General features: G+C 36.6%; 1 protein-coding gene across 2 annotated transcripts in view; it reads left to right on the plus strand.

Moving 5' to 3' along the window:
* The window catches only part of RORA (RAR related orphan receptor A), a 383,361-nt gene that overhangs the window by 244,432 nt on the left and 117,339 nt on the right, over positions 1 to 21,590 (plus strand). For both annotated transcript variants that reach the window (XM_074836864.1, XM_074836867.1), the window contains exon 2: positions 18,331 to 18,360. In XM_074836864.1, the coding sequence (XP_074692965.1) occupies positions 18,331 to 18,360 (30 nt within the window). The remainder of the gene's footprint in view (positions 1 to 18,330; positions 18,361 to 21,590) is intronic.

The raw sequence follows: 21,590 nt of genomic DNA on the forward strand, positions 1-21,590 counted from the left end.
AATGCACTTTAACTTCCAAAAAAAAAAAAAAAAAAGTAACCTTTCCCTATCCCTATTTATCTTTCCAGTGGCTGTGAATTTTGTAGTAAAAATATTCAACAACAGTGAGTTATGAAGCTTTTTTTTTTTTTTGTAATGCAGTCATTTAACAGCTTTAAGTTGGCAGTTATCCCATCCACCTTAATCCTCTTCACAGTTTGCAAGTAGTCAGCTGAGAGCAAGAGTGCACTAGGACTTAATAGACTCTAGTGTTTCAACTACAGCATTGGCGTTTAACTTCCAGAACTGCTCTTAAGTGCCTAGTAAAACCCTACAGCTTTGGTTTCATTAATTAGAGACTCCCTTCCACTGATTTGTGGAAAACATTGGCCAATATGTTCTTTCAGCTCAGTAAATATTTATACTACTCATGTATGATTTTTAGTAATGAATACTGCTCATTTTCAGTGCATCCAAAAGAGGCTCTTTCCACATATTAACAAATTCCTTGTCTGACCCCTGCTGAGCGTGGCAATTCAGGTTAGGAAAAGGAAAATTTAAATCTTGTCATTTTTTGAAGGTCTTTTTCTGAACTCTGCTTTGCCATATCATCATTTTTCATCATATATGCCAGGAGTTTGAGTGAAGAATAAAAAAAAAAACCAAACCAAAGAGTGGATAGCAATTACTAATTTAAACCAACTGGCCATTACTATCGTTGAGTATCTGTCAGATAACTGAATGTTATACTGTGATGATATTAGTCAAGAACTTATCAGGATATATTTATATGAGCTTTCTGGGATGTATTAGCACCTTTCAAACTTAATCCTATTTATCCTCACCCATAGAATCCCTGTGAGGCAATATTATCCCTGTAACACAGATGGGGAACAGAGATTGAATGCCTGGCTCAAGGACACATTCAAAACCCTTGCCTTAGATGTATTGACAGAATTGCCCATCTGTATGGGAAAATACATATCCAGCTATTCACATGTACACATTTAGCTGCATATGCAAATATGTATTTTCTGTGCGCACAAATGAAAGTAGGCACTGAAGCATTGAATTCCTTTATGGAAACTTCACAAGAGCTGCTTGGAGAATTTCTCTGGTGTTTTTAATTAGTTGTGGATTCTTACTTTCAAAATTCCCCCAAATTACTTTTTTTTTTCCTTCAGTTGTCTCTCCTGTGTCCTTTTCTTATCTTTTTTTATCTTTTATCTTTTTCTTATCTTTTCTTATCTTTTGATTCAAGTACTACTTGGTTGCATTTATGCAGTGCTACTGGTGTTACAAACTAATGTGTTATTTTAATGTGAAGTGTCTTCGGCAGTTTTCCTAGGTTTTCTCATTCATTAATGTACGCGGTTCAGAGAAATAAGTATGTTAGCTCTTTAAGGATTGATGGAACACTGGGTGCACGTCTTCCTGGGGATACTTGGGTTAGAATAAATATTTGGATCACAAGAGAATGCTGAACTAACTCTGTCCAGTTTTCTGCATTGTGGTGAGATAGAACCATAGTAACGTCTCTTAAAAAGTAATTTCTGAGGTAACAAACTCACATGTTTGAGACTGTAGAACACAAGAGCTGCCTGGACACATCCTATCATTTTTTTAATGCATAGAATAACCTTGATATAACTCTAATGAGCATGAGTAACTAATTACTTCTTAGTGGAGCTTATCCTACAGTTTTTTGTTCAGTTTATTACATGTATTAACTAGGAGAGAACAGAAGCTACCCAGAAGCATTTCTTGCAGGCAGGCTGTATTATCTCAAAAGTGAGCGTGTTAAACGATGCTGTCTGGCTTAAGGCACGTGCCAGGTTATATAGTTGTTGCCCACCAGGTCAGAGTACAGTATTCCATCCCACTCTGGTCATGTTGAAGTTAATGGGAGTTTTGTATGCACGTGGAGTGTGTGGTGGCCCCACAGAACCTTGGAATGCCACAACTGTAAAGTTCTCTTTGAAAGCAGTTAAAAAAAAGAAAACTCAAGCAAGCACCTATTTCATTAGTTGGTGCCAAATCTGAAAGCAGACAAATTTAAAAGAGGGAAGATTGGTTGTAGTAAGTATGCACGGTAGTGGCAACAAATTATTTTCTCAGAAACATATATAGAATGGAAAGTGAATCTTCAGCTGTTAGCAATTAGTTGATGTATGGGGGGAGCATTCACACTTTCTATCTGCGTGGAACTGTATTCCCTAAATGTAAGGTTACAGGAACTCTAGGCACCTGAATTAGATGCCTAACATTAAAGTAAGTTGCAATTCCTTTCTTTATGTGCCAAGGCAGTGCTTTCGCAGCTCTGGATTAGTTGATGCAGATGGGCATCGCTGATTTCCATGCTGTGAAATTCAGGTCCAGTCTGGGAATCGGCAGTACTCAGCTACCCCAGCTGAGAGCTGCTAGGGGATCCTCCTGCTGTGAGGATGTGGCTGTGATTTGACAATCCTTCCCTTGATCTCCAGCTAAGGACCACATTTCAGCCAATCTGACTTTTGTGTTTCATGTTGCTAAATTTTCTGTATTCTGCAAAGGATCATAAGTCCACCTGTAAGAATGATCATCTGTAATTTCAGATTTTTAAAACTGAAAGCTTTTTTTCTTAAATGACATTCCTTCTATATTTTGTCTTTTTAGAAATAATTCTGTGGGTATCTCTGCTGTCTAAGGATAATTATATAGATGTGTGGTGTGCAAATACAGTAATAAATTCAATGCAAAAAGTACGATCTTATACAAAAAGTTTAAAAATATTATTCTGTATCATTTTCAAGAGAAACAGCTTTGTTGAAATTGACTGCTGTTAGGCAATATCTTAGCTAAACTCAGTGATTTAGTGCAGGAAATAGGAGAAATCTTCTGAAGCACTTGTCGTTTTCTTACCAGCTTTTCACCTGTGTACCGAATAGCTCCATTCAGAGCTTTTGTTGACTATAGTTGGCAGTCATCTTGGCCCTTTTAGCAGAGACCAGTAGTTTACTGCTTAAAATGTAGGAAGTCATTTAAGCACTTCAAATATTTGGATGAGAGTTTTCTTTAAATCACTGAGACAGCTTGCGAGTTAAAAGTAAGTTTTCTTGATGAATGAGCCTGAAGAGCTAAGCTCCCTCTCACCACCCCCACCCCCCCCTTTAGATCTAGTTCATCCTACTGTGAGATGAAGAGCAGTGGCAGAAGAGACATTTGCCCTGCTGCAGCTTGTTGGATTAAAGAGAATGCTTTGGTATTGAGTGTTGTCAATGCAGCAACTTTTGCGAGCACTAAATTTACTTATAAAAAGTTCTTTTTTAATTGCCCCAGGACAAACCCTTGCATGTCATGCTTTTGCCTGGAGAAAGTTTTTTATATGGAAATACTTTTTTTTTTTTTTCCTAAGATGGTATAGAGGATGTCTAGAGTTTGTCAAGCCAATTGATCCTCCAGGGAATGTGCTGACTTTCAGTATGTATGGAGGATTTTTAAAGCAGCTGAGCAAAATCCCTTCTCAGATAAGATGCTTTCTATTTTGTCAGTTAAGAGCATCCTCAAATCAAAATAGCTCAAACATAATCAAATCTCCCTTCCTCAATCCCTTGCCTTTTCCTCCAAACCCCCTACACAAGCTATCCCCAAAAGGATAATCCTGGCAGTGATGTCATTAGAATGAATTTACAGACCAGTGCTCAGTTTTCTTGTCTTGAGCTTCAATTGCTAATGCTGTAAATTTGAGCTGTGTATGTAAAGGAGTCAGGTTATGCCTTTTTCCCCACCCTTGTTTAATTTCCCTGGAGCTCTGAGAATAACTAATGTGGGATTATTTGGATATTTTCATGCTGCTTTTTTTTTTTTTTTTTAACTGTGACACAGCTTCATATTGCTTCCAAGCATTTGTAAAATCTCTTGCTGTATTCCCGAGGGAATCATTGTCTTCAGGGAGCAGAAAGTTTAAGGAAATAATTTTGCTGGCTAACTGTGGTGAGAGATAGTTATAATTTCTGGTAGGTGTTGTGAATGGTGATGTAAAGAATAGATTGAAAAAATCATTTGTTTTAACAAAATTTCTCTTGTTTTTCAAAAATAAAATCTTTTCATTGTGATGATCTTCAGTGATTTTTGACCTCTAGAGAATATTTCAATAGTTAAGAAGCACCAATGAATAAAGTTGATCCAAACTTTTATCAGGAATCATAACCCATCTTAAAAAGATTATCATATGAACTGACTAGGCAAAGACTGGGAGAAACAGACTGAATTTACCAATTCTGTAGGTAGGAGATTGTAATACATAGAAATTATGTGAATTTTGCACAGTCGTTGGAGGAATTGATGGCAAAACCAGAATGTGAGTACAGGTCCTTCAAGTCTTAGTGCATACTGTTGAAATCTTAACCAAATAACTTCAGCCTGGCAGGTTCAACCATGCTATGTCAATCGTATCAGCTCACTGAAGTCACAGGAACAGGTCTCTTCCCACAGGCTTATGTATAAGAAGAGAGATACATGACGCTGATAGCTTCCATGAGTTCAGTGCACTGAGGGGAAAAAAAGGCTCAAGTCAGTCTGAAACGTGCATTGGAAGCAGGATTTTTGCTTGGGGCTTACATCTAAAATTAACTTTCTTTTTTCTGTGCCAAGTTGACATACATATTGAAAGTGGTAAATGCTTGTTTTAAGTACTCTCCTGCATTTCAAGTTTAATGTATAATAAACAAGAAACCTTTCACATCTCAATGAGTGGACAAGACTAACCCAGCCAGGATTTGAGAACTGGTAGGCAGTAAGCTGCTTTGCAAATCACATTCCACAAATCTATGGGTGAAGCCCGTGTGCATTGCCGTAGAGGGTTTTGGAGTGGTGGATGCAACACACAGATTTACTGTCATATGCTGTAAACAGGAACACACATTTGCCAATTAACAGAGCTGCTGGAAGACCAGAGTAACAAGTGCAGAGTCCCACCTGTACTTTTCAGGGACTTATAGCTGTGGCGTGATCATTGTTTCTGTGTACAGTACACATATCTACGAGGTATTTTAGGACACTTCTTAACATAAGATGATCTTTCCTCCCCTTTTTTATCCACAGCCGATATTTTCCTACTTTTGAGTAGAGCTTTTAAGGAAAACTCTTTTAATCTCCTAATGGAAGATCTTTCTTACTTAATGGAAGGGTGCTCCTCAGCCCAGGATCATCAGAAAAATACTAACCTTACCATACAATTACAGGCATGCCAGAGCCCTAATGTAAGTGAAAAATACATCGGGGTGGAATCTGTGCTCTATAATTGAATAGTTAAAGCAAACAAAACCTTATTTCGCAATAATAAAAAGGGCCTTTGTGCTGCAAAGTAACTGTGTCACTTTGGGGGCATTGATTCACCATGTTCTTTTTGACTTGTCTTCCTGAGGTGGTAAATACCGCTTTTTAGTATATGTTATTATTGTGGCACAGTTACAAAATGCAAATGGACTCCATTCTAATCTGTTTTATGGCTTTATTTAGTGTAATTTAGATATCTCATAGGTATTTTTATTATAGAAATTCTAAAATATATTTTAGTTCAAGGGGATATTAACACCTTATTCTATTTCTTAAAACATATAAATATATTATGAGCTGCATTTGAATTCTGGAACATAACCATCTCTGTAAAGGAATTAAGCTTTTCCACTAGTCCCTGAGTACAGGTATCTGCTGAGATTTTGACTGTACTGTACATCACCAACCATCACAGCAGTGCACTGAACTGCAAAACAGCTGGCATCCTAAACACATGGAAGTGAAACCAGCAATGGTCTTTAATAAGAAGGAGAAAAGAAAAACTCTGGAAAGTGAGTATCCAGCCAAATTAGGGGTGTAATTATGCTAGATGAATGCAGTTAGATGAAAAATAAATTTCACCAATTCTGTTTAGATTTGTAGCACATATGAGACAAGATAATTGGCCCCTGTCTTTAGTAAAAAATGCATAATGTTATGGACTTTTATTTGAGATGTTTCAAATTATTAACTACAATTTCTTTAAACAAAAATTACCTAATGGGGATTAAACATTTTTTTCTGTACATGAACATTTTAAATGAGGAAAGAGTAGGCTGCCCTTCTCAACAGACATTGAGGAAGGTCGTAGTTTTCCTCCACCAGTTATAACTGGCACTGAAAGTGCAAGGTGAGTGAAACTTAGCAATTTTTATCACTTCTGTTGTGCTGTAGTATTAAATAACTGTTAAAAAGGAGCAACAAGTGTAGCATTCACAAGCTAGCTAAGAGGGAATTAGAAATTTGTCAGACTCCTGTCAAGAAATGTAGTTCACATCAGGAGCAACCAGTTTATTAATTTTGCTGGAGTCGACAGACTTTTCTCCAGAGTGTTCTCCCCTTTCCTGAAATAAGTTTAGTGATTTAAACTCAACTCTCCAGGGGTCTCGGCACTGAAGATGTCTGAAGTGTTGAAGTGCTACTTGTGCTATATTCAAGTCTCAAATTTTGCATGAACTTCTAGCACAAATCCTTCCCTCTCCCTATTTTCCCCTCATTCATCGAAGCTGATGAAGACGACATAATAGAATCTTACTTCTTTTCCTCAGGAGAGCAAAGCAATGAAAAGTTGAGATTCAACCTCAGTATATTTTAAAATAAAAAAAGAAAAAGTTATAGTCAGTCTCAGAAGAATACTGAAAGGCAAATGTACAAGCACATTGCAGCTAAAGTATTTAGTTAGGATAGATGAAGTAATGTGTAAGGAATCAATTTTTCTGGATTAAAAATATTACTTTATAAATACTTTGCAGAACAACTGAGCAAAGAAAATATGCTCCTTATTAAAAATATATATGACCTTTCAATTAAACTTAAAATAATCCTCCAGTTATAGTAAGAACCTCATATTCAGAGTTGGCTTCATTTGATGCACAATGGGCCAAACTCATCCAAGGTGTTAAGTAGATGAAAGTCATTGGGGTGAACCAAGGAATTCAGTCAGCCTAATAAAATTCCTTCATGATTTTGAAAGGGCTTGCATGGCAGAGAAATAACTACCTTATGAGACAGCTGTCATTTTAAATCCTGTCGAAATCTACAAAGCAACACTGAATTCTCTGTAGTCAGTGTGGAATTATTTATTCAACACTATAGGATAATTTGAAAAAACTTTAGGAAATATTTACTTTGTATGTGTTCATGATTAGATCTTAGCACATACGCATATAATAATGTGACTTTAGCACATTATTACATGAACTACTTTTAGAATGGCAGCCCAAATTTCATTTCTAAAATATATGTGGGTTACAGTATGAGATGCAGCATTAAAATTCTGGTCCTCAGACACATTACAGTGCTTAATCTTGTGATATCTCCATCATCTTGATGAAGTCATGAACTGATTGTGAAAGATGCAATGCAAAAATCCTTGCTTGGAGAGTTTTTGAGTTAAGATTGCTGCTATGAACCAGGCAACCCAGTTTATACATACATGACTTGCAGTTATGTAAGTACTTAGTTTCTGTTTCTTTGTCTGCAAACTGCAGATAGTGTTTGGGTTTTGAGGATATATAAGCACTAACTTGATGATGTGAAGTACTGCAAAAAAGCCAACCCAGTAACATGAAGGAAAACATAAAAAGTACCCATGGCAGAGGTTCCTGCTTTTTGGTGTGGGATAAATCTTAGCATTACACCTTTACTTATAGTCAGTCACAGAATTTACTTGGTCAAGTTCAATCACACAGGTTGATTGTAAGTTAGACAAGGAATTGACCAAAAAAAAGTGCTTGTAGCTTGCAAGCATATCACCTTGTATGATATTCCTGGTTGTTCTCAAAAGTTAACCTGGACTTTATTGTGGCTATATTTGGATTAGAGATCTCCCAGAGCGACTTGTATGTCAGAGCAAATGGGGTTGATAAATCACTTCATAGTCTCCTTCTCCCACACCATTTTTTTCCAGCTCGGCAGAGAAGCCATATCTGTGTTGTGTCAGGGGGGATTGTGCTAGTCAAAATGCCATCCTTCAGATAAAATATATAGCAAATTTCAATTACTTTGTAACTTTCCTATATCTTTTTCCATACCAGTTTTACTACCTAACCAGGTCTTTCACTGCTATCGGAGTTGTACATTTGAATACTCCATGGATGCATCTGTTCTTTATTAGAAATGACCGTCGTCACAGAGTTGACCAAGTAGTATTTGTCACAGGACAGAAGGAACTGCTTAAAGGCATTGGAATGTGGTACAGTCAAAACTTAGTAGCAAGGTACTCTTCTCATGGGCACTGGCATCTTTGCAATGCTAACAATAATCTTTGTCCATTGTCCTCACTTTATTCAGCACTCTATGAAGCTGAAATTCTGTTTTGACGTGGATTAAGAGCATACTTAATGCTCTAATACTGGGTTTCCATGAGGACTTCCATTTGCCGGAAATTGCCTGCCATATACAATTGCCACTGGCTTAAAGGGGCAAAAACAAGTAGCATTTTTATTTGGCCATGCAAAAATACTACTCTGCTTTGAATACATTAATAAATTGTAGGTGGTTATCTCTTTTACTGATGAGTGTACAAATTTAAAATCTTATAGAAAGGTGTTAGAAGAATTGTTATATATACTTTTTAATTAGGTAAATGTTACTTATTTGAAAGAACTCATCTGTGAACACTCTCTCTTTTCATGGTTATTCCTGAGAACCAGGCAGTTAAGACTGACATTTGAATTGGTAATGAGTTTTTGGATTTTTGGAATTACAGCAGTCTTGATGATCTCATTATTTCAAGAGAAGTGAACGTATTTGACTAAGACCAAAAGGAGGGAGAATACTTGAATGCAACTAACCAGCAGGGCATGTTGCAGCATACCTACTAACCAAGTATTTCGGCTGCGAGCTTTGATTTAAGCTCTTGTAAAAAAGAGGATAGATGCATAGATGTAGACTTGAAGTTTCTGAAGTCCAAAACAGTTCTGCCCTTTTTGTTTATTTTTAAATTTTGTTTTGATTTTAGAGAAAGAGGTACATAGATGCAATCATTTAAAACCATATATTGCTGTGGAAGTATACTTCAGAACATGATGCTATCATTTCTTTCCTTTCACCGGAAGAATCCTTGGGGTTTGGCGTCAGACTGACACACAGACCCTACCTGATGCTGACAAGTCACTCCCATCTCAAGTGATGTAATATTAAATGAGTTTTAATGCAGATAGTTACACTAAGTGGAAATCTGGACAATGGAAAGAATTGACATTGCAACTGCTGATACTTCTCCAAAAGAAATGCTACATAATTGTGTGAGAGAGAACTGGACAAAGATACTTCCAGGGTGTGTACAGACATCTATGAGTGACGACTTCTAATAGTTTTATTTATACTAGAACATAATCTACAGAAAGGGCAGCTGGGTGAGAAGTGTGTGGCTAGTGCAGGAGACTGTTCTCCAGAATGTATTTACATTCTGTAAAATTTAGAGTATTTTATGTGGAATATTAATGCTATTTCAAATAGATTCTGCCATATGAAATAGCTCATGTTGCAGTATGCTATGAACAGCTTAATGCTCAACAGGACTGGGTTCTGTGACTGGTAAATATTTGTTACTTTGTATTACTGAAAGCTGGAGGCCTAAATCTTAAATGATTAATTTTGTAGATACAAACACTGTATCTGAAAGCAGGTAGCGCACTGCAGCACCAACATTCACTGGACATGGATCAGTAACTCATGAATTAAGGAAATTTATTTCTTTTGGGGGGCTTGTTTTGTTGTATTTTATGAATGTATACAGCTTCCAGAGTTTTATGATCATATTCTACTTCTGGACAACTCATTACCAGGTTTTTTTCTGGTCATAGAAATGAGAAGATTTCATTGATTGTCTCCTGTAGCATCAGTGAGATCATAGAAGATAAATGGATATATTCTTAAATATGACAGGTTTTAATGAACCATATTATGGGCTAGAATAAGAAGAAAAATAACCTACAACTACATTTTAAAATGAGTTCTAAATAGAAACCAATTATTTTCCTTTCCTGATGTAAGAATATCCATCAGATCATTTTAAATCATAATCCAGTGTATTTAAGTTTGCAGCGTTCTTAGATAGTGAGTTCCTATTGCACAAAATGCAAGTAACAAAGACTACAACTACACGTTTGATAGTTGTTTGGTTTTGTTTCAGTTTGTTTTGGTTTGCATACCTGAAAGAGCTTTGGCAGCCTGTGTGAAAATGTTCACATCATACTTGTAGCTACCTGAAGGCACAGAATTGGGGCATTGAGGCTTCTTTTATCTCCCATCTTGAAGGACTGCCTCTAGGTGAGAACTGGCGTAATCAGGACGGCTGCAGCCTTGTGGTTGCTATCTCAGCCAATATCTCAGCTCCTAGGCCTCTCTGAGAATTTCAGTTTTGCTCTAAGGACAGTTAGATTTCCATGCACCTGGAGAAATGACTGAAAACGGTTGGCCTGAGTTAACATACAGGAAGATAGCTCCCACCCACAATTTTTATTTATAGTTTGATAATTTTCTGGATTTTATGAAAATACCATTAACTCTTTGAGGCCTGGATCATGCTTTTAAATATTAAGTTGTCAGTAGGCTTGAACAAAGCAGTCTAAAAGGCTGGCATAAGAAGGGAATGTGCATTGTTTAAGTAAAATATTGCCTTGAAATTACTTCAAAAGTATTCTTGGGATGAGGTGCCTGATAGCATAGGTCTGGGAGTGCAGCCAAATAAAATGTAATTTATGCTTCAAAATGAAGGATGAAAGCCATGCTATTACCTGTACAATAGTATGGACTATGGGATGTCCATGTGTGTGTGTGCACATGCCAAACTTCCTGCTTTTACAAATGGTGCTGTTTGACTCTTCCTAACATTACCTAGCAGGGAGTTTGCAAAAATGGTGCTACTCATTTAATTGTTCACAACTGCTGGGATATTTTCTTTGTCCAAGATCACACTAAGTAGAAAGAAAGTAGAACTGTAGTCAATGAATCAAATGGTAGGAAGGGCCAGCTGTGAGGATTGATTCCGCCCAGGAAGCTACACACATTACAGGGCTTCTTGCCTGTATATCTAGTGCAAGGTAAACAAATTGTTCCCATTAGTGTGCTGATAGGACAGAGCCTTTAGCTGAAGGAGACTCTGTTCTTTGAATGTCACGGGGAAGAAAAAGTATAGTGCTTACAGTGGTGGTGTCTGCCGTACTCCTGACAAAGTTCTGCCACTGTTAAAACTATGTAAAACGGTGACTTGCAGTAAGTTTCACAGTTTAAGTAAATATACCATACTAAGACAGCCTGTGACAGTTTTTTAAGAAATACTGGTTTTCCTTACACTTTGTAGTCTATTTCAAGAACTGTAGGTGCTTGCTTGAATTTATGCATCTTTGGACATTTGGCTGGATTCTGTCAATGTAACTGTTGCGCTCTGCAAGACTATGTTGACACCCTTACTTTGTGATTTCCTCAGTTATGTAAGTAATAGTAATTAAAAGAAAGGTAATTCATGGTTTCTCTATAAAGACTCCTGCAGGAAATACACTCTTACATACAGTTCTGAACTATCTTTGACTTTTAATATGTGAAATACATACAAATGTGGGATGGATATTTAGCTTCTTATGCTTTCTGTGGTGACGTTCGTCACATAAGAATATAATGGCTATTTAATGAAGATTCTTCACTGCGCTTCTCCTGATCTAAGACACTGTTTCTTTGTAAGGACAAAATAAACATTAAAGCTCAGACAGGCCTTCGGTGATGTTGTACAAGAATGAAGAAGTGGTTAAACATCATTGTCTTTACAATTAAGAGTTTTGTTTGACATTTTCTCAGATTTGTTCAGTATTTAATCTCACATCAGAGAAAAAACTCAGCACTCTCTGCCAGCAGTCACATATAATGCCAGAGCCTAGTAACTGTATGTGTGTGAGATCCACACATAAAAAAATCACTCTTGTCCAGCATTGAATGAGTATTAATCTAAGGTTTCCATGCAGCTAAGAAAAGATTGCTTTTAGGCAGGTTTGAAACAAGGAGTTGCATGTGGTCAGTTATCCAGAATAGTATTAGGGGGAAATGGTTTGTTCCATATTAATCACAAATGGGAAGTTAGTATTTTAATATTGGGGTAACAGTAAGTGCATCTGTAATAACAACAGTATTGTCATCTCAGCCTTAAAAATGGACACTTGGAACTTGAATTTGTTTCTTAAATTCTTGTTTCTTTTGGAGCAGTTTGAACATCAGAGGTTTTAAATTGGTTTGGGATCTGTTAAGAATTTTTGATTTGGGAAAAATCTGGAAAGAACAGGAAATTTTTTTAACTGAGAATTGTACAGATGACGAATAACTCATGATAGTGGTGTTTACTCTCTTATGACTACTCTGTAACTTTGAAAGAATTGCAGTGATTTGTATTCATGTTTTCACAGGTGCTACTATCATTTTAAGGAATATTGGGCAGGGGAGGCTGTCAGCTACTGAAAAATGAAGTCATAAAATGACTAGATGATGCAGCAAGTCACTCCCATAATCAGACAGCCAGTCTGAGTTTTAAGGGCTAAAAAGGTCATCTATCTCAGTAAAATAAGACCAAAATATTTTTTAAGAAATTCTTGGATTTTAAATGTTTGTCTCAAATATCTTGCATCTGTGTTTGAGTAGAAAGTAAAAAACTGTATTGCGGAAAGTTTTCTGTAGCTAATTCTGATATAACCAAATGATTCTAGGAGTAAGACTAGAGCAACACGACAAAAATAAAACTCTGAATAATGGTCTGATAAAATTTATGTATACGAAACAGCTGTGAATCTTAGGAGAGCAAGGCTGATTTTTTTCAGTACCGAAGCATTTAGGTCAATCCTGATTCCTTGGACTTTGGTATATGCCTATGAACTTGACAACAAAAGACTGATCTAGACCTGCTGAAAAACTCTTGTTTCACATGGTGAGCTCTTTCCTTTTCAGTAAAAGCTGTAAACAAGTCTGGGAAGAACTGGAATATTATATTAAAAAATTATGGTTATAATCTTTGAAGTTTTGGGTTGTTTTTTTAAAAAAAAAAGCTTCCCCCCCCCCCCCCCCCCCCCCCCCGTGATTATGGAAAGTTCCTTTGCTCTTACATGCCTAGTGGATGTTGTCCTTGATCCTTTCTACCCTAGCACATCATTTATTTCTCTTTTGAGTGAACTATAAGCATTAGCATCCATTAAAAATTTTGAAACAAAATACTGAAATTACTTGATTACTTGGAGCACTTTCAGTAATGTGTGCTGATCATCATTAGCAGCTCTCCTGTCCTAGACAAGGACACTGTTTTGCAACATCATTTTATTTGGTTAGATTCACTTAAGTTGTATTTACAGTACTTGTATGTATGTTATTTTTACCTTGGTCACTGTAAACAATGGCCTAGAAAGATCACAAAATTCCTTCAAGCCAGAGATCCTTACAGACTTTAATATAAACCATTATTAAAGTTTCTAAAAGAATGAACTCCTTTCTGAATGCACTCAAATCTATTATTCTGCTTTGGTAGGTTCTCTGCAAGTGCCCGAGTGTTACATATAATCTTCCACCTTAATTGGTAGCTTTGTGTAGTGACAGAGTGAAAAAGAAGTGGAATGACAGGATGAAACACAGTGGGATCCAAGCTTGTAATACATTTTCTTTCTGATTTTACACAATATGTCAGGCAGGAGGCTTAGAGTTTAAAATGTTAACTTTTTTTTTTCCCAAGATTTTCAATCCATCATAAAATGACTAAGTTCCAAAACACACTAGAGCCATAATGCTGGCTTGAGGGGAGGGTAGAAGAAACTAAGTGTGTGTGTGTGTGTGTATATATATATGCACACACCCACATGAGCAAAGCATCATATACATATACCATCTACACAGATATACTGTCATCAGACCAATGTTAATCACCTGATTTTTGCACAAAAAGCAAAGCAGAGGAAATAAAATGGTGCTTAACAGAAGTCCTGGAGATTAGTTATAAGCTTTGCCAGTGATGCATATGTTTATCCATACAAACTTCTGAGAAAGAGTTTTCTTGGAGGTTTAAGAAAATTGCACTCAAGAATATCCTCCTTTGATATTTTGCAGAGTAATGTATTCTGCCAGACAGGGGACTTTTTACTTATCTTTCTGTACATCAAAGTATGTTTTCCCCTTGAAATATGGGAAGTTGACAACTGTACAACAGCAGCAGGGATCTGGGTTCACAGAGTAAGCAGTGTTTCATTATGCCTCTTTATTTGGATGGGCAACTGTGAGAAATAGCTTATGATGTATAAAATATCTGAGTCTCTTTTTGTACTTGAAGACATTGTTATCTCTATTTGAAGTTGGCTAGTGAAGGTCAGTCAGGCTAACCGCTTGCAAAAGAATATCCTGTCTCTGTTAGTAGATACTCTTTTCAAAGTTCATTGTGTCCAGAAAGCTATTTTTGTAAATACCACCCATCATGGCAAATTATATATTGCTAGTGGGAGGGGGAAAGGGAATAGTGTATGAATTCCTTTCATTTTAAAAAAAATCGATTGTTGTTGCAAAGAGCATTGCATAGTGAAAATGTCTAAGAAGTTAATTTGTTTAAGATTTGGTGTTGATCAGGAATGTCAAATTGCACTGCTGAAGTGATAAATTCTGTGATAACTGTAATACTGAAACTTTCACTCACTGATAACCATGGCAGTGATATATTGTGGTATTTTCATGACATTTCCTTTACTTTGAAGTCTAGTTGGTTAAGTCAGGAAGTCTTTCTGTATTAGCAACAGTGAAGTTAGGGTTGTTTCTTCCTCTCTTTATTTTTTTTTTTTTAATTTGTTAAATAAGAGTGGAAAGCTGGCTGTTTAGGATAATACCAATAGTGGCAAGTGGTCACATGTAACTCCAGTCTATCACATTTTGAAATGAACCCCATTAAAAAAATGGGATTTTACATTAAGTAACATTTTGAAAGGAATCAGTAGGTTCTTTGTGCTTCACTTATTAAAATTAAATAAACATTTGTCTTTCAGTGGTGTGTTAGGTTTAGGTTTTATAATATAGTGTGTACTCAAATCTACATAAACTGATGGTCCAGTCCCAGAAATATTTACAAATGAGAGCAATCTCAGTTAATCATGCCTAATCTTGTGAAGAATATTACTGATGTATGTTGGACTTGTGGAATTAGTTTCTTGAGATCCTGTGGATTTCAAAAGAACTGGGGAGTTGTCTGCATAAGACTTCTGTGATACGGCTCGTAGGAAAGGCATTCGCAATATATACGCAAGTGGGAGTTAGCACGGGCCCAAAGAAAGCCAAAGATCTTGTAACTCCCCTTTTTGTTAAAGTAGTTTTCAGACTATTTTTTTTCATAATAAACTCATTTCTAGGAAATTATTATACTTCTTGAATGTTCTGAATAGCAGAGTCATCGACTTCCTGCATTAAAACTAAAACTGATGGCAATGATGTAGGAATGTGTTGCATACTTAATATTTATATTTAAAGCACTAGTTATAATGTATCTAACCTAAATAACTGGTTGGATATGCTGGTACATTTTTTGCTCAGTTTTTCTAGTCGCTTACAGTCACTGGTGTGAAAGTGAAGGCTTCTTAAAAATTCACAACTCATTTTAACGTAAGTAAAGATTCCTGATTAATTTAAATCTAATCCTGTTGAACTCACTGGCAACATTTATCCTTGTTCCACCAGATTGCAGTTAGTCTGTGTAAAACCACAGTTCAAAGCAAAATACTTTGGTTTCACTGCAACTACCAGTGTAATTATGAGGAAGATGCAAAAAAGCCTACCTCTAAACTGTTGTTTTAAAAGGTTATCTAAAAATATCTGCATAAAACAGCTAAAAGGCCTTATCAGATGGTAATCGGTAATTATTATGGAAACATCTGATTGGAAAAACCCACCACTAATCTCATTTGAAAAAAAAAATAGGTAGAAATATATAAGCACTAATATTTCCATCCCTATTTCATGTATCAGGGGAAAGTAGGCCCTCAGTCAGCGAATACAGCTAAGTCTGTTTTGTGCTGTGGCAAATCCCATTGTGAAGAGGCTGTGAGTAATCAGAAGTGACAGCATAAGCACTTTCTGTTCAAAGTGATTTTACAGAAAGCATTATTTTCTGAGAAAAGTACACATATGGCTCCCATAATGCTGAAAGAGCACTGATGTATCCATTTATTAGCACTAGTGTTGGGAGAGGAAGTTTTGCAAATGGTGTTCAGATTTAAGACCTTTTTCTCTGCATTTCCCATTCCATAAAACATCCTTAAAATTGTAGGAGCTGGCCAGATAGGCAAGGGCAGAGCAAGTACTTCTGCCTAGGGAATCTTAGGACAGTTCACGATGAAGACTGTCAGGAGCTGTACATGCTGTTCAGTGGTCACTCAAGAAGTCAAACAGCAGCAAAAATGCTCTTCCTTGGTGGAAGAACAAATGTTCTAATGACAGCTGTAATTTTAAATTCAAAGGGTAAGGAAGACCTTTAGAAAAAACTAGAGAGGGAGCTTTTTGCACTCATACCAAAGAGTGCGCAAGACATTGTTCGTGCATTTTGACATACATACTTCTGATCTCTCTGCTTCCTCTCACTCTGCCCCTCTTCTTGCCCCAAGCTATCGTTCCTATAACGCTCACCTCCTTGACACACGCAGCTGTCCTCTCCTCTCCACCTACTCTGAACCAGCCAGTAGTGATTGGACTGGAATGAAAATCCAAGAAAGCTGGCTCTTACAAAATATGAATTTGCCTCCTGTAGTAGCTACTTATGTAACTAAAAGCTTTTATTTTTTTAATGCTTGTTTTCCTTTTGTTCTTATTGCTTATACTGGCTCTGCAGTTTGAGGCTACTACCCTAATTCCTAGTATGAGGAATGTGCAGATTTGCCCAGGACTTTCCAATTTAAGTCAGTACACGTACATAATCAAGTTCTAGTATTCTGATTTTTGTAAATTGCTTATCAGTGTCTCACACGTAGAAAATTACTCAAAGGAGCTTCTCAGAAGTTCTCTTCCCAAAGCCTGGAGCCTCTCAGCTTTTCTTTTCAGGGAAAAAGAAAGGTTCCAGTGCTCACAGTTGTAGAACTTGGTGGTTCAACATCAAAAGGCCAATAGCAACACAAGTACAACTAAAACAAAAATCCTCATGACATTTATGATAAACTTGATAGTTACGTATTTGGCGTTGGCATTGTGGATTTATGTATCTATATTTTTCTGAATTATTATAACCTACTGCCTCCTTGAGATGTTCCACAACAAAGCAGCCTGAAAGAAAAGCCTATTTTTTCCATAGTCATTTGTATTTGAAGAGGTGGTTAAAGGAATAGGAGGGTAGCTAAGGAGATTCAGGTCTCTCTGTCTTTCATTAATACTAAGCCAAACAATTCAAATTCCAAAATTTCATTACAGGCCTTAATCACAAATGAAATGTTTCAAATACTTGTACTGCTTCCAGTAACCTCTTTCTCTTCTCATAAAATTCCCCCCCAAGGAGAGTGAAGCTTAAATACTGAGGGGTCTGAGTACAGTACCAGTTATCTCCTAAAGTGGAGACAATATTGTTTGTATTCAAGCATGAATTCCCATGACATTTAACAGAGTTAATTTTATCTTTATTTGGTATTATGAATTTTGCCTCGTTCTGTTCACTCTGTGGCTTTCTTTAAAATGCTCCTCAAATTTCACTGGCACTGGACCATTGTTGGTGATTGCTGCCACATGCCTGTCTAGCATAAAAACATCTTTATCACTTCAGAAAGTATATATTTAACAGCTTGGAGATATTTGCATCTGGCTTGGTATTATGGTAAGTTATTGTGAGAGCTGTTCATTTGGTTTTAATGAGCGAAAGCTACAGCTTGCAGTCAAAGAACTACTTGAACTTAATAACATAGCAAAAGAATTGTTGTGCTGCTCAAATCTGTTCTGTCTGGGTAGTTTGATGTGCACTAGTTAATATGAGTGTGGGAAAATTTTTAACCATGGAAAATAAAAGGGGGCTTCCATAGTGTTGTTGGTATCTTCTGTTTGCATCAACTGCAGTTTTAAAACAGCAGCATGTAGATATGCATTCCAACAGCAAAATTTAAGCAATACGTGTTGAAACGTTTATTGATGAGGTGTAAGGAGAGAATATATCATTAAAGTCTGCATGCAAAGAAGGGGGATCCTCCCACCTCTAATGTACAAATAATTGTCATTTTCATTTCTTTTTTAGAGTGGCCGCTGTGTGTCTGAAATAAAGTAGTTTAATGATGAAATACATGTCAGAAGAATTTACTTAGTGATCGCTTTGCTAACATTGGTATCCTTTCTTCCCTACAGGTATTTCTGTAACAAAGAAGACTCATACATGTAAGTAATATCTTTTGATTTGGCCTTCTTTTACAAATGGTATTCATGTTAGCTGTGCTGTGGAACTCAGACTGTTAGGTGTCAGTCTGGTCTGAGAAGCCTCTGTTTTAAAAATTCTGGTGGGTTTTCTGCTTTAGAGTTGTTTCAGTCCTCACCTGAAATGTCGTCTAAATGAATATACAGTGTGTGTGTGTATATATGTGTGTGTGTGCGTTCACATATGTAAGTCAGAGAGCAGAAAAAGAAAGTTGTGAGGAAAGGCAGAATTCCTTATTCTAGTATGCATACCTTACAGCTAGCTGATAAGTAACGTATCCAGAAAATAAAGGTGAGAATGGTTATATTTTTATATGTCTGTTATATATGCAACATGATTCAAATAAAAATAAATAATTTAATTGAAAGTCTTCTGTCCCTTCCTATGCATTAATATGTAAGGTGAATCATTCTGTGCTTGTGCTTAAGGAGCTCTTGATGAAAACAAGGAGGTTACTGTTTTGCTCTCAACCATATAAACAGTCCTTGTAAATGGCAACTTTGAAAATGGATGTGGGTGCGTGCATTTACTTACGTATACATTTATTCCGAGTCTTCTTCAAAGACATCCTTATTGGGGATCAACTCTCATCTACTCTGCAGTGAGTTAAAAGCACAATTCCAAGAAAATGTTACGTTTTGTAGCTGAAGGAGTTACACTGAGATTCTTTGGATACTGTGGAGGTTTGGAAATCTGGTAGTGCAGGAATTGTACTTGCCCAGGATCTGAAACAGGAGTAGGCTAAAGGTGAGGCTATTAGTCTCATGAAAGCCTTCTAACAAAACAGGTGGTAGGCTGCACAAAATTTACAAAGATGTATACATTTTAATAGGGTTATGCTTTTGGAGTATGTTCATTGCAGCTTCTAGGGTTAGTGGTGTCATAAAGGGTCTTACATTAATTTCATTCCTATTTCATTCATGCTTTTAAAATATTCAAGTAATGAAAAATCTGGCTTGGATTATAAATTGTCACCACATAGAGTTCCAAAATACAGTTGCTTGATTTAAGAATTTCAAATGAGAAGCTGATTTGTATGAGTTTTGAAGCAAGTGTTAAATGTCACAAACTTTTAGAGCATGCCGGTCCTCCTCTGCTTAGGTGGGCTTGCTGCTTAACACATTCTTAGGGTCAAATCCTCTTTGGCTGAATGCATATATGGTTTCCATTGAACTTAGTGGGAGCTACAGATAGGCATCTGAGGGCAGAATTTGACCCTTACATTTTCGATGAATATTTGAGCTCATGCTGATTGAGATTGACAGTACAGGAGACTGAAGTCCTCTGTATATCCGCAGGCCAGGCATTGTACAGACAGCTTCCTTGCACAGCCTTGCCCATGAGCTCAACCCTGGCCTGGAGCGACCACCCTCTCTAGAGGTGGTAAGTAATTCGGGATTTATGCTAGCTCAGTCTTGGGCCTCTCTTGTATAGAGGCTAATGACTGTACATGGTGGTTTGTAACACTCCACCTGGAAATCAGCTGAAATCACCCTATATATTTTGTATACAGCAGTGCCATGTACTGACCCACTAGAAGAGTCACATGTCTAGTTCCAGTATTCGGTGCTTTTTGTAGGGAAGATTAAATAGTCACCACAGACCTAAAGAGCGTAGGAAATATACTCAAGCCATGCCAGACTGACAAAGTGTTGTCATCATGTATATCTCGTGGATGCTATGTTTGAGGCCTATGATGAAAAAAAGATTTATTCATCAACTGTGTTAGATGATTAGCTACTGTTCACCGTGTATGGCCTTTAATCTAGTTAAGACAGAAATTAGGGTCCCAGAGTCTTCTATGTCGAGAAGTCTGTTTGTGCTAATCTAAGAGAACCGTCAGAGTGGTTCCCCGATTTGTTAATCAGTTGTCATGCAATTGCTGAAGCATGAATAAAAAAGGTTCCTGAATAATGGAAAGATAAGCTTGCCCATTAAGAAAGGATTAAAATAGAATGAGCAATATGCTGTAATTGGCATGGTGAAAATGCAGGCTATGTTTGCTAGCAAATATGTATGAGGTTTCATTCAGTTTTGCTTGAAGTTCTTGTAGAATTTATTCCTGTTATGACAAATTCTCATAGAGCAGGAATTATTTGAATTGTGCATCTTTATGATTTCAGCATCACGCACAATAAGCATTCTTTTTTCCTTATTGCCTAGAATTTTTTAAATTATTGAATAGAAGTAGACATCAAAGTTCACAGTTTTGGAATGACCTGGAAAAAAAATTTATATAAACACCTAAATGCGAAAATTACAACTCGAATCTGAGTTGCTAGCAACTACAAATGACAAGGAGAGGTTTTCTGTGTATCAGGTCCATCTAGAGTTTACCTGTCACTCTGTATCAGTATATACAACATATCCAAATCAAGTTACATAGAGTAGAATTTCTGCAAAAAAAAATCAAAAAACATTCTTACAGACACTTTGTGAAGTGTATATACGTTTTCTGCACTGCTGTTTAGAAATATGGATGAAGTCTTCTTATTCCAAGTTTACAATGTATGGCGTATGAGGGTGTTGACTGACTGTAAACCAGCACTTACTTCTAATGACCTTTTGACTTAATTAGTGGAGGATAATGCCAGAAAGTTTGATACATTATGCATTTGAAACATCAGATTAATCCTTTTCAGACTTCATTCTAATAGCCACTTTAATTGTGTGGGTTTTGAAATCAGTGGTGGTCTGTCTCCACTACTTAATTCTTCCTGGTTTTATTGTTTGAGATTTTGGAAATATTTTACTCCTTTCTCAGCATTAGTCTGTGACAAAAGTGTTCTGTCAACTGATGTCAACTACTGTGCTGATGGCAGGTGCTTAGGTCATTTCTGAATCAAACGGTAGTTCAGTATTTGTACACATGCAACACAGTGCTGAAGAATTACAGGTCTTTCAAAATGAAACTAGCTAAATAAACCTGAGAGACTTTCACTCTTCTTGATATAAGGATTTTATCCAAAGATTCTGTTCCATTAGCTGCTTCTCCACATCCTCTCTTTATCAGAATTTGAGCATTACAAAACCTTCCATTTTTAAACAAGGAGTGTGATACTCTTCCAAGCAGTATGAAGGGAATAAATTTTGTCCAACCCAAAATGCAGTTTTTCCCTCAGTAGATTAAACAAGCTTTTGAAGTAAAAATTCATGCCTTCTGTCTATTTATAGAACCATTCGCTCCTGGGCT

This window comes from Strix aluco, chromosome 12, assembly GCF_031877795.1.
Source record: "Strix aluco isolate bStrAlu1 chromosome 12, bStrAlu1.hap1, whole genome shotgun sequence".
Classification (NCBI taxonomy): domain Eukaryota; kingdom Metazoa; phylum Chordata; class Aves; order Strigiformes; family Strigidae; genus Strix; species Strix aluco.